This window comes from Zingiber officinale, chromosome 11A, assembly GCF_018446385.1.
Source record: "Zingiber officinale cultivar Zhangliang chromosome 11A, Zo_v1.1, whole genome shotgun sequence".
In the NCBI taxonomy this organism is placed as follows: Eukaryota; Viridiplantae; Streptophyta; class Magnoliopsida; order Zingiberales; family Zingiberaceae; genus Zingiber; species Zingiber officinale.
In genome coordinates this window covers 63141941-63156607 of record NC_056006.1, presented here as the reverse complement: position 1 = coordinate 63156607, position 14667 = coordinate 63141941, and the positions used below count along the sequence as shown (strand labels likewise).

The 14667-nt window shown below is 36.3% G+C and overlaps 1 protein-coding gene across 1 annotated transcript; it reads right to left on the bottom strand.

Annotated features, from left to right (window-relative positions):
- Positions 1 to 258: 258 nt before the first annotated feature.
- LOC122031417 (putative invertase inhibitor) lies at positions 259 to 780 on the bottom strand. Its single transcript, XM_042590536.1, has one exon. The coding sequence runs from the start codon at positions 778 to 780 to the stop codon at positions 259 to 261; it is 522 nt and encodes a 173-aa protein (XP_042446470.1).
- Between the last annotated feature and the right edge of the window lie 13887 nt (positions 781 to 14667).

Sequence of the window (14667 nt, the reverse complement as noted above, 5' to 3'; positions counted from 1 at the left end):
AATTTCACCTTTTATCGAGATAGGTAAATCGATATTTTTAAATTATGCCAATATCCCATTATGATATTTCAGCTTTGTCTATAATGCATTTGAAAAAAAAAATTATTGATGAACATTAACAATTATTCGGACTTATTTATTGAATATATTTTATTTTTTAAAAGAAAATAAAATATATTCAATAGAAATGATAAACCACAATCACTAGATGGCCGCTGCTCCTCATGGCGACGTTATTTCTTTCATGTTAATGAACACTTAGGTCAAATTGGTGATGCCTAAGGCGAGGCCACAGAGCTGCCTCTGCTCATCGTCCTCCGCCACCAACGGGGACTTGGCGCCGGTGTCTTTGAACCCCTGCTCGCAGTCGCCGGGAGCGTCGAGGCTGGCGCTCAGGTATGTCATAGCGTCACCCTTCCGGCTCTCTTTGATGGCGCTCAGCGACGTGTCGAGGTTGTCGATCAGATTGCTGTACAATTCGGCGCACGTCGACAAGCTCTCCTTCTGCGCCTTGTCCTGCGAGCTCTTCAACAGATGCTTAATCTTGCCGGCGATCTTTGTCGCATTCTTCAACGACAGATTGGTGGCGATGACAGCGAGGCCACGCACGTCGGCGGTTCCGCTGCTAGGATCTGATTTCAACGTCTTCACGCAGAAATCGTACTTGACGTTCGAGATGGACTTGCAAGTTGACTCCACGGTGGCGTGCGCCGCCGCCGAGAGGAGGAGGAGGAGGAGGAGAGCGGCAAGAGCGAACGCAGGAGCTTGCCTCATCATCATCTTCAAATAGTCGCTTAATTCCCTTCCAACTAAATTGTGCAAATTTATAGGCTTATTGCCTCAAAATTTTGAATAAAAATTAATTCAAAAATGGAAGGGCATCTGTGCAATTATTGCAAGAATCAATTAAATTCCATTTGTATTTATTAATTTTGCCTTTTGACAAAAAGGAAGTTACGAGACTAGGGATTTATTTTTTAAAAATTGAGAGAGTATTTAATTATTTCAATTAATATAGGAAATATGTGTAATTATAGTAAGTACTTAACTGGGTTCCATTTGGCCAAAGTTTTATGTATAGGTCTAGTGAATATTTTTGAAGCAAATTTTCTTCTATTAAATGTTTAAATTATATTTGCGGAAAGGAATTTATGGACGTTTGTAATTAATTGTTTTAAATAGTATTTGATTACTATATATATATATATATATCTATCTATCTGATGCACATCCACTCTTATTCTACTAATAGGAACGTCTCAAATCGCGATACATACGGGTTCCATCTAGGTGGATAGCAAATCGAGAACGATGAGCCTCTTGATGTAACTCGTCCATGACCGGGTGAGATTGAGGCACGCATAATTTGCCTCGGAAATAAATAATACCCTCGTCATATCGGGTGAACTCGGTATGGGCCCGAAAGTTATCTGGCTGCCAATGAACTATAAGTGTTGATCACCGACCTAGGCCTCCTGGATCCTCATCCTGATCGATAACTGAGCAACCATGGTAACAAGAATACCCTTGCTCTCTCTGTCCTTGCTCCTCAAGGCTGTGACTAACGCTCGGTGGCAAGCTAAAGTCCCTCTGGCCTTTCGGCCAAGCGCATCATCAACCACATTAGCTTTTCCTCGGGTGGTAGCTGTTGGAGCAATCCAAATGGTTCGTGCGACCATGTGTTTTGGTGTTTGGACAAAGAGTTTAAGTTAGGTTTACCCATGTATTTAATATGTGTACTTGAGTTGCGCAGGACTGCAGGATACACAAGTGACTCAGGTTGATGGCTTCGGGTCCGGTGAAGGATGACATTGGGGACGAGCTGCGGGCTTGTATGCATCCAAGGGACCGTTGACAAGGCAGCAAGGACAAGAGCCGAGGGAAGCGACTTCGAGGCATACGCGAAAGATGACAATGGGGAATAGCCGCGGGCTTGAATGCATCCGAGGGACTAGAGCCAAAGGAAGTAGGCTTGAAGGCAAGAGGTCAAGGCTGCAAAAAAGAGTCAAGTGAGTCGTGAGGGTTCGAGTACGAGAGAAATGTACCCGGGATGGGAAACCCTAAGTTTAGGGTTGTACCAGTCGACTGGTACTGGGACTAGTCGACTGGTGGTGAGCACAGAGAGCTTCTGTGCCCGAATGGCCAGACACCAGTTGACTGGTGCAAGGACTAGTCGACTGGTAAAAAGCCGTTGGAGTACTGTTGGGCTGGCACCAGTCGACTGGTGCAAGTACCAATCGATTAGTAACGGGCAAATCAGCTTGCTGATTTCTTCCAAGCTCTATAAGAATGAGCTTGGGATGGCCAGCCAAGGTGACGAAATTAAACTTGGTTAAAGCCTAATTAGTAGTTACTAAGTGCTCAAGGTTTCCCTTGTGTCTAAGTGTTCTTGGTAAGTGTTGTGGTGAGGTTTCTCCACCCACAAGGAGGTTAGAGCTAGCCGGAGTTTGTCGAGGACTAATCCACCGACGGATTGAGGGATCGTCCACCTTACGGATAGCCGTGGAGTAGGAGCAAGCTATCTCCGAACCACGTTACATCGACATCTTAGCGGTTTGCTTATTCTTTCTTAGTCTTTGTATTTCCTTTAGTGTTTAGCTTGTTTGTTTTGTTTGTATTCCGCTGCGCAAGCTAACAAGTGTAGAAAGAAGCGAGTATTTGGGGGTGCCGTCTATGCAACACCCCTTCAAGCCGGACACCGATCCCTTACAAGTGGCATCAGAGCCAAGGTCGCACTTCACCAGACTAATCACCGAGAAGATCAAATTCAAGAAGATGACTGGCTTAATTGAATTGCCGAAGTTTGAAGGCAGAGGCTTTTGAGACATCACCTATTGGATGATGAAGATGGAGGTCTTCTTCGACACGGATTGTGATATCATGATGGTGATCAAGGAACCGTTCGAAGTCCCGAAAGACAAGAAAGGGAAGAAGTCCCGAAAGACACGGATTTATGGAGCAAGATAAAGAAGGTTCAATGGGAAGAACTCATGCCTACACATGAAGAAGAAAAATCCGAAGAAAAGGATGAAGTGACTCAAGTTGAGGAGGAGCCAACGAAAGTTGAGTCATTCTCAACATCCGAGGAGGAGAAGGAAGATGAGGCATCATCTACATCCTCAAGGGTTGAAGAAGAGTCCAAGACAAGAGAAGAGGAAGTCTTGGAAGTCAACCTTGCAAGCATCTCCACCGAAGTGAAGTCAAAGGACCACATAATTTGCTTTGGGTGCAATGAAAAGGGACACTACAAGAGTAGATGTCCATTGGGTAAGAAAGAGGTATCTCCTAAACTCAATTCAATTCATTTTGAATCTAGTTTGAGTTGTAGGAAGAAGAAGGAGAAGAAGCACATAGTGTGCTTCACGTGTGGTGAGTGAGGTCATTACCACACCAAATGCCCAAAGAAGAAAGAAATTAAGAAGTTGACACATTTGAAGAAGGAGGAGAAGAAGTGGAGGAATAATAGAGGCTCATGTCAAGGGGGAGCTCCAAAGGTAAAGGGTAAGGTAAACCCTAGTTTAAATTTGAAATGTATCAAATTTTCATTTCCCCATGCATACTAGGAGAAATGATTTTGTTAATCATAGTATACCCATGCGAAATTTTGGATTCAAATATCATGATAGGAATAGGGTTAATATAGATCAAAACCCCAGGAAATTTATTCACGATAAGTCTAGAAACGGTAGATCTAAGGAGACCCAAGGCAATAATCCCAAGAAGGGGAGACATATGCCTAGAAAGGGTAGGTCTAAAAATGTCCATGGTGGACATGTTGATTCTAGGGTTAGGAACCTAAAGAGGGAAAATCAAGCCTTGAAGGCAAAGCTTGATCATTTAGAGAAAACCCTAGAAAGATTCAATGTTGGATCTAAGTGTTTAGGGATGGTGTTGGGTAGTCAAAGATCCAACAATGACAGATCGGGTCTAGGATACCGATCTAGGGTCTCCAATACTAAGGGAAAGTCTTATGCTAGGGTTGCATATAACTATAGCAAGGAGAAACCAATAAATGGCAAGGGAAAGCCATTTGAAGGTAAGGAGAAATTAACCAAGGACAAGGTGTCCAAGGTTAAGAAGGTTAGATTTGTAGGTCAAGTGTCACCGGAGGTGCACCAATGTGGCCTAGCGATTGTGGACGAGTCACCTAGGGAGGTGACTAAGGTTAAGAGCTCTAGGGGGAGCTCAAAGAGTCAATTTGGGACCCATGGCAAATGGATCTCAGGTGGGTACTACTTGGGAGTCTGGAGGAGCCATGGAGTGTGCTAAATGGTTTGGAGACGGACTTGAGTCTCAAACCTAGGGATTTGGCACACATAGTTTGTGTTTCATGCAAGAAATATGACATTTGAGGTCATATAGCATGATAATTAGTTTTGGATGTATAGATGCCATATAAACCAATGCTAGGGATGCATTGTGGGTTGGTATAGGAAAATACATCAAGAGGAAGTCAAAACTATGACTTTAAGTCAAGATTCAGTTGAACCATTTAGTTAGTTTTGGATTTTATGTCAATCTTGGGATTGGTGATAGATACATTTTGTAATGTATTTTTACCAAGTAGACATGGGTACAATAGGCCTCTCCACAAAATTTGGGGATTTTTGGAGGTCTGTGGAATTTCTGGTGCATTTCTGAAGTTGGCAAGAAAAGGTTGATTTTTTCATAAATAGGGTACAAGTCGATTAGTGAAGATACTAGTCGACTGGTAATAGTAGATTTTGAACACAGAATGCATCTGTGTGTTGATTTCAATAGGGTCAGTCGACTGGTACCAAGGGGCAGTCGACTGATACCAGTCTGATAGTGTTTTTTAGCGCTGTTCTTGATCGTGTCAACTCGTTTAGATGTATGGGATCCATGGAGGATAAATACATGAGTTTAGGGTCAATTTGGACAGCAAGTTTTCAACAATTGGGATATTGTTGGAGAGTTTTTGAATGTTAGGCAAAGGGGGAGAAGTAAGGTTTAGTTGGGAAAACCTTAGTGCCTTTGCGTAGGGGGAGCCTTGGGATAGGTTCTTAAAAATCCCTGTGGGAAAATCCTAGCTCATTGGGGAGCTTAGGTGTAGGGGGAGCCTTGGCATAGGTTCCAATGCATGTTGCTTTTTGTTTCGGCAGTGTAAGTCCAAGTGTGTAGCCTTGGAAACGTAAGTCCATTCGGCGGTGTAAATCCAAGTGTGTAGCCTTGGAAAAGTAAGCCCATTCGGTGGTGTAAGTCCAAGTGTGTAGCCTTGGCAACGTAAGTCCATTTGGCGTTGTAAGTCCAAGTGTGTAGCCTTGCCATCGTAAGTCCATTCGGCAGTGTAAGTCCAAGTGTATATCCTTGGCAACGTAAGTCCATTCGGCGTTGTAAGTCCAAGTGTGTAGCCTTGGCATCGTAAGTTCATTCGGCAGAGTAAGTCCAAGTGTGTAGCCTTGGCATCGTAAGTCCATTATTTTTAGCATATTGTTTTGGTATATGTTTTCCCTAACTTAAACATATTGCCAAACATCAAAAAGGGGAAGATTATTGGAGTAATTCCAATAGTCTGTGCGACCATGTGTTTTGGTGTTTGGGCAAAGGGTTTAAGTTAGGTTTACCCTTGTATTTAATATGTGTACCTGAGTTGTGCAGAACTGCAGGATACAGATGTGACTCAGGTTGATGGCTTCGGGTCTGGTGAAGGATGACATTGGGGATAAGCTGCAGGTTTGTATGCATCTGAGGGATCGTCGACAAGGCAGTAAGGACAAGGCCCGAGGGAAGCGAGTTCGAGGCATACGCGAAGGATGACATTGGGGACGAGCTGCGGGCTTGAATGCATCCAAGGGACGAGAGCCAAAGGAAGTAGGCTTGAAAGCAAGAGGTCAAGGCTGCAAAGAAGAGTCAAGTGAGTCGTGAGGGACCGAGTGCGAGAGAAATGTACTCAGGATGGGAAACCCTAAGTGGTGGTGAGCACAGAGAGCTTCTGTGCCCGAACGGCTAGGCACTAGTCGACTGGTGCAAGGACCAATCGACTGGTAACGAGCCGTTGGAGTGTCGTTGGGCTGGCACCAGTCGACTGATGCAAGGACCAGTCGATTGGTAATGGGCAAATCAGCTTGCTGATTTCTTCCAAGCTCTATAAGAAGGAGCTTGGGATGACCGGCCAAGGTGACAAAATTAGACTTGGTTAAAGCCTAATTAGTAGTCACTAAGTGCTCAAGGTTTTCCTTATGTCCAAGTGTTCTTAGTGAGTGTTGTGGTGAGGTTTCTCCACTCACAAGGAGGTTTGAGCTAGCCGAAGTTTGCTGAGGACTAATCTACCGACGGATTGAGGGATCACCCACCTTACGGACAGCTGTAGAGTAGGAGCAAGCTATCTCTGAATCACGTTACATCGACGTGTTAGCGGTTTGCTTATTCTTTCTTATTTTTTGTATTTCCTTTAGTGTTTAGCTTGTTTGTTTTGTTTGTATTCTGTTGCGCAAGCTAACATGTATAGGAAGAAGTGAGTATTTGAGGGTGTCGTCTATCCAACCCTCCTTCAAGCCGGCCACCGATCCCTTATAGTAGCTAATGGTACAATCATAATCTTTCAGGAACTCCATCCATCTCCTTTGTCGGAGATTGAGTTCCTTTTAGGTGAATAGATATTTGAGACTCTTTTAATCCGTAAGAATCCCAATTGTAATACCCTACAGATGATGCCACCAAATTTTCATAGAAAAATTAATGGCGGTTAATCCTAGATTATGTACAGGGTAGTTCTTCTCTTGCTCCTTCAACTGACGAGAAGCATAGGAGACTACATTGCCATGTTGCATCTAAACAGAGCCCTAACCCTATAGAGAAGCATCGGTATAGAGTACGAACTTGTCCTCTCTAGAGGCAAAACCAGAACTGGTGCCAACACTGATATCCGATTCAGTTCTTAGAAGCTGGTCTCGCCGACTTCTGGCCACATGATCTTCACGCCCTTCCTGGTCAGGCATGTTAGTGGCATAGCAACGTGAGGAAAATCCTCAACAAACCTCCGTTAATAACTAGCTCGATAAAGGAAGTTACGAGTCTCCTATATAGACTACGACAACTCCCAACTGGTAATAACCTCTATCTCCTGTGGATCCACTGTATACCCCTACTGGTGGTCATGTGTCTCAATCATCTCACAGAAGACAATTAAAATATGCACTACTGAATTTCACATATAAATGCTCCCGTTGAAACATCCTTAGAACTATGCGAAGATGGTGTACGTGATACACATCGGATTGAGAATAAATCACCACGTCGTAGAGCTATGGATAAGGACATAATAGTTGAAAAATTATTTTTTCATATTTATTCCCGTTTAAATGATAATGTGTGTGTAATTATTTAAATTCCTCGCTTTACTATATTATATTTATTTAAATTCAGCCCCACAATTTTGTTTGTAAGATGTGATGCATTCAAACTTGCGCTGGCTCGAGTGCCCTTTATGGATGATTATAGAAAATTATATTTAGGTTTGTGTGATTCTTCCATCCAAGGCATCCTATTTAATGGACTAAGTATTAAGCAATATGGATATTCACATTTAATAGTATCCTCCCAGAGTCACCTTGCCACTAAAAAAACAATTTAGACGAAAGTGTAGAAGATTTATTTCCCTAATCACAATCGCACAATCACGTTCACAAAATTTGATCCATTTGCCAACAGATTAATCAGAAATTACATCTAGTAGAACAAAATTATTTTATTTTTTGCGACAAATCTAGATTGCCCAAATTCGAACAAATCTAGACGTTTGGGGACGAATCCAGGTTAATCGAAATATATTTCAGAAAAAAATGAAAAAAATGGGGGACGAATCTTGGATTCGTCCCAGATTTTGGGACAACTGGATTCGTCCCAGATTTTGGGACGAATCCAGGATTCGTCCCAAATTTAAGAAAATTAAAAATTAATAGAAAAATCATTCGGAAGGCATAAATATGGACCTAATGATCTCAGAATTTCATGAAACAAGTTTCTATGGATTCCTAATTTTCTCATGATCATAAAAATATCCTAAATTTGAAATTTAATCTAATAAATTAAGTGTGGTGATTTTTAACATGAATATGACCTAATTTGTAATAAAAAATTCACCGCACTCAATATAATATGTTAAAATTATGGATGAAGATATTTTTAAGATTATAAGAAAATTAGGAACCTATAGAAACTTATTTCATGAAATTCCGAGATCGTTAGGTCCATATTTAGTGAAACATAGATTGTTTAGTATTAATTAAGTATGTTAGCGTTTAACACATGCTTGAATATGTGTTTAAAACTAAAAATATAGATCTACAAATGTCAGAATTTCATGAAACAAGAGTCTATAAGTTTCTTATTTTCCATTATTCATAAATATATCCTCTTCCTTAATTTTAAAATAATATATTGTGTTTCATGTTTTTACCGAATTAGGTCAAATTCGAGTTAAAAATCACCACGCTAAATATATGAGATTAAAAGTACGGATGAGGGTATTTTTAAGATCATGAGAAAATTAGGAACCCAAAGAAACTTGTTTCATGAAATTCCGAGATCGTTAGGTCCATATATAGGCCTTCCGAATGATTTTTCTTTTAATTTTTATTTTTCTTTAATTTGGGACGAATCCTGGATTTGTGCCCAAATTTGGGACAATTTCTAGATTCGTCCCAGATTTTGGGACGAATCTGGAATTCGTCCCAAATTGAAAAAAATAAAAGAAAATTTATTTGGAAGGCCTATATATGGACCTAACGATCTCGGAATTTCATGAAACAAGTTTCTATGGGTTCCTAATTTTCTCATGATCTTAAAAATATCCTCATCCAAAATTTTAACCTCATATATTTAGTATGGTGATTTTTTAACCCGAATTTGACCAAATTCATAATAAAAAATTCACCGCATTTAATATATTATGTTAAAATTATGGATAAAGATATTTTTAAGATCACAAGAAAATTAGAAATCCATAGAAACTTGTTTCATGAAATTCCGAGATCGTTAGGTCCATATTTAGGCCTTCCAAATAAATTTTCTTTTATATTTTATTTTTCTTAAATTTGGGACGAATCCTGGATTCGTCCCAAAATCTGGGACGAATCCAGAAATTTGTCCCAAAATCTGGGACAAATTTCTGGATTCGTCCCAGATTTTTGGGACGAATCCAGGATTCGTCCCAGATTTAAAAAAAATAAAAAATAATAGAAAAATCATTCTGAAGGCCTAAATATGTACCTAATGATCTCAGAATTTCATGAAACAAGTTTCTATGGATTCCTAATTTTCTCATGATCATAAAAATATCCTAAATCTGAATTTTAACCTAATAAATTAAGTGTGGCAATTTTTTAACATGAATATGACCTAATTTGTAATAAAAAATTCACCGCACTCAATATAATATGTTAAAATTATGGATGAATATATTTTTAAGATTATAAGAAAATTAGAAACCTATAGAAACTTATTTCATGAAATTCCAAGATCGTTAGGTCCATATTTAGTGAAACATAGATAGTTTAGTATTAATTAAGTATGTTAGCGTGTAACGCATGTTTGAATATGTGTTTAAAACTAAAAATATAGATCTACAAATGTCAGAATTTCATGAAACAAGAGTCTATAAGTTTCTTATTTTCCCTTATTCATAAATATATCCTCTTCCTTAATTTTAAAATTATATATTGTGTTTCGTGTTTTTTTACCTGAATTAGGTCAAATTTGGGTTAAAAAATCACCACACTAAATATATGAGATTAAAATTACGGATGAGGGTATTTTTAAGATCATAAGAAAATTAGAAACCCAAAGAAACTTGTTTCATGAAATTCCGAGATCGTTAGGTCCATATTTAGGCCGATTTTTCTTTTAAATTTTATTTTTCTTAAATTTGGGACGAATCTGGATTTGTCCCAAAATTTGGGACGAATCCAGAAATTGTCCCAAAATTTGGGACAATTTCTAGATTCGTCCCAGATTTTGGGACGAATCTGGAATACGTCCCAAATTTAAAAAAAAAATAAAAGAAAATTTATTTGGAAGGTCTATATAGACCTAACGATCTCGGAATTTCATGAAACAAGTTTCTATGGGTTCCTAATTTTCTCATGATCTTAAAAATATCCTCATCTAAAATTTTAACCTCATATATTTAGTATGGTGATTTTTTAACCCAAATTTGACCAAATTCATAATAAAAAATTCACCGCATTTAATATATTATGTTAAAATTATGGATAAAGATATTTTTAAGATCACGAGAAAATTAGAAATCCATAGAAACTTGTTTCATGAAATTTCGAGATCGTTAGGTCCAATATTTTATTTTTCTTAAATTTGGGACGAATCCTGGATTCGTCCCAAAATCTGGGACGAATCCTGGATTCGTCCCAAATTTAGAAAAAATAAAAAATAATAGAAAAATCATTTTGAAGGCTTAAATATGTACCTAATGATCTCGGAATTTCATGAAACAGGTTTCTATGGATTCGTAATTTTCTCATGATCATAAAAATATCCTAAATCTGAATTTTAACCTAATAAATTAAGTGTGGTGATTTTTTAACATGAATATGACCTAATTTGTAATAAAAAATTCACCGCACTCAATATAATATGTTAAAATTATGAATGAATATATTTTTAAGATTATAAGAAAATTAGGAACCTATAGAAACTTATTTCATGAAATTCTGAGATCGTTAGATCCATATTTAGTGAAACATAGATAGTTTAGTATTAATTAAGTATGTTAGCAAGTAACGCATGTTTGAATATGTGTTTAAAACTAAAAATATAGATCTACAAATGTCAGAATTTCATGAAACAAGAGTCTATAAGTTTCTTATTTTCCCTTATTCATAAATATATCCTCTTCCTTAATTTTAAAATTATATATTGTGTTTCGTGTTTTTTTACCTGAATTAGGTCAAATTCGGGTTAAAAAATCACCACACTAAATATATGAGATTAAAATTACGGATGAGGGTATTTTTAAGATCATAAGAAAATTAGAAACCCAAAGAAACTTGTTTCATGAAATTCCGAGATCGTTAGGTCCATATTTAGGCCTTCCGAATGATTTTTCTTTTTTTTTTTTTCAATTTGGGACGAATCTCGGATTCGTCCCAAAATTTGGGACGATTTCTAGATTCATCCCAGATTTTGGGACGAAGGAATTCGTCCCAAATTTAAAAAATAAAAATAAAGAAAATGGAAGATGATGCATGGATTTCAGAATTTCATGAAACAAGTTTCTATGGGTTCTTAATTTTCTCATGATCTTAAAATATCCTCATCCAAAATTTTAACCTCATATATTTAGTATGGTGATTTTTTAACCCGAATTTGACCAAATTCATAATAAAAAATTCACCGCATTTAATATATTATGTTAAAATTATGGATAAAGATATTTTTAAGATCACGAGAAAATTAGAAATCCATAGAAACTTGTTTCATGAAATTCCGAGATCGTTAGGTCCATATTTAGGCCTTCCAAATAAATTTTCTTTTATATTTTATTTTTCTTAAATTTGGGACGAATCCTGGATTCGTCCCAAAATCTGGGACGAATCCTGGATTCGTCCCAAAATCTGGGACGAATCCAGAAATTCGTCCCAAAATCTGGGACAAATTTCTGGATTCGTCCCAGATTTAAAAAAAATAAAAAATAATAGAAAAATCATTCTGAAGGCCTAAATATGTACCTAATGATCTCGTAATTTCATGAAACAATTTTCTATGGATTCCTAATTTTCTCATGATCATAAAAATATCCTAAATCTGAATTTTAACCAAATAAATTAAGTGTGGTGATTTTTTAACATGAATATGACCTAATTTGTAATAAAAAATTCACCGCACTCAATATAATATGTTAAAATTATGGATGAATATATTTTTAAGATTATAAGAAAATTAAGAACCTATATAAACTTATTTCATGAAATTCCGAGATCGTTAGGTCCATATTTAGTGAAACATAGATAGTTTAGTATTAATTAAGTATGTTAGCGTGTAACGCATGTTTGAATATGTGTTTAAAACTAAAAATATAGATCTACAAATGTCAGAATTTCATGAAACAAGAGTCTATAAGTTTCTTATTTTCCCTTATTCATAAATATATCCTCTTCCTTAATTTTTAAAATTATATATTGTGTTTCGTGTTTTTTTACCTGAATTAGGTCAAATTCGGGTTAAAAAATCACCACACTAAATATATGAGATTAAAATTACGGATGAGGGTATTTTTGAGATCATAAGAAAATTAGAAATCCAAATAAACTTGTTTCATGAAATTCCGAGATCGTTAGGTCCATATTTAGGCCTTCCGAATGATTTTTCTTTTAATTTTTATTTTTCTTAAATTTGGGACGAATCCTGGATTTGTCCCAAAATTTGGGACGAATCCAGGAATTCGTCCCAAAATTTGGGACGAATCCAGGAATATTCCCAAAATTTGAGACGAATTTCTAGATTCGTCCCAGATTTTGGGACGAATCTGGAATTCGTCCCAAATTTAAAAAAATAAAAAATAAAAGAAAATTTATTTGGAAGGCTTATATATGGACCTAACGATCTCAGAATTTCATAAAACAAGTTTCTATGGGTTCCTAATTTTCTCATGATCTTAAAAATATCCTCATCCAAAATTTTAACCTCATATATTTAGTATGGTGATTTTTTAACCCGAATTTGACCTAATTCATAATAAAAAAAATTTGCCGCATTTAATATAGTATGTTAAAATTATGGATGAAGATATTTTTAAGATCACGAGAAAATTAGAAATCCATAGAAACATATTTCACGGAAATCCGATATCTCTAAGTTCATATTTAGTGTTTCCAAATCATTTTTTTATTTTTTTTAAAATTTTTTATATTCTGGGACGAATTTTGGAATTCGTCCCAGATTTGGGGACGAATTCCTAGATTCGTCCCAAAAAATAAGCAATGGAAAGAAATTTTTTAATTTATAAGTTAACCCTAAATCTCCTCCCACCCATATGCCCCTTCACTCATCCCTTCACTGCAACTCTTGCGGCGGCTGATTCCTTCCCGATCGGCTGCCTGGCCGCGCCTGGCCGTGGCTGGCGGCAGTTGGCCGCGAGTCGCCGCTGCTAGCACTGATGTCGCAAGATTTGGAATGGTGGAGTACTGATCTGTGAAATTTAGGGCTTCATTCTTGTTTGTTAACAAAGAAAAGCACTGCAACTCTTGATCACTTAGATGTCAATGACCAATGATCTGTGAAATAGGGTTTAGGGCTGTTTTTGGATAAAGATTTGTAGTTCTTCTTGTATATAGATGTACAGTTTAGGGGTGTGGAAGTAATAAAATCTCAACTACACTAGGGCAAAATTTTGATACTAGGGTTTCGAATCCTAAATGTATGGGGAGCTCCAATATACCATAGGTATAAATTTACCTTTGATTTTCTGTGTACTGATCCTCTTTATCATTACAAATACTTGTAGGATAGTTTTTAGATTGGAATTAATTAATGGAGGGACAAATTACAATAGAGTTGACATGTTTTTTTTTCTTTGATACAAAATTCAAAGGGTGCTCATTATTATTATTATTGTTAAAAAGATTTTCTTTTAAAGAAAAAAACAGAAGCGACCCTATTCTATTTTTTATCTCAAAAATATCCTTATCAAAATATTTTATTTTTCATCTAAAAAATGTCAATTCTGATCCACAATTGCTCTAATATAGAGAGTAATTTTGTTTTTTTCCAAATTTTGTTCCATTAAAATATTATTATTTCAATTTAATTACAATTGCTTCAACTCTATTAAAATTGTTAGAATAATACTATAATAATTGATAATGTTGCTTGTGCAGGTTTCAATTTGGCATGATCTCAGTGTAGTTGAAGACAACTGTATTTGTTCACGTCTTTTCGGTATTTCTAAGTTCATTAATATGCATTTAATGATCTGTATATAAAGTTAGCTTTAAATAATTATTTTATAGTTGATTAATTGTATTTCTTCTTTTTGATAAGCTTTTCTTTGTTGTTTTGTCTTCAATGATAAGATTTATTTCTGTTAATAATGTTTAACTAAATAGCTGAATTCAGGTAAAATGCAGAATGAGCGAAGTTGGATGTATAACAAGAATTCAAGTATAATGCAGAATGAGGAAGAGGAGGAGGAGGAGGAGGAGGATGATAATCATAATGATGACTTTAATTTTTGACGATGGGTAAGTTTTGTTAGCTTATTTAAAGAAATTTCCCATAATTATGTATGATGATTATTTGTCTCATGTTTACTGTTTTACACATTAATCAATGGCTTGTTAACTTTTCTAATTTTTATTTTAATTAATATTGTCAATTTGTTTTTAACAGGGTTGGTGAGGCGAACTAAAGGTCCGAGAAAAAAAGTAAGTATTAAGTAACATGTTAAACTTTTAATTTTATTTATTTATTTATTTATTTTCTAATTGCTTTTAATTTATTGAAATTTATTACTACTGCTTTATTAGTTCAAATTGCAAATTATGATTAGAGTTTACCTAACAACCAAGTAACCATGATTACTAAAACACTTGTATCACAAAAAAATTAAGTTTAATTAGTTTGTGTTTTCTTCATTTGAGCTATTTTCATATGTTAGGAAATTTTAAGAATATCTTTCATGCTCTCCATGTG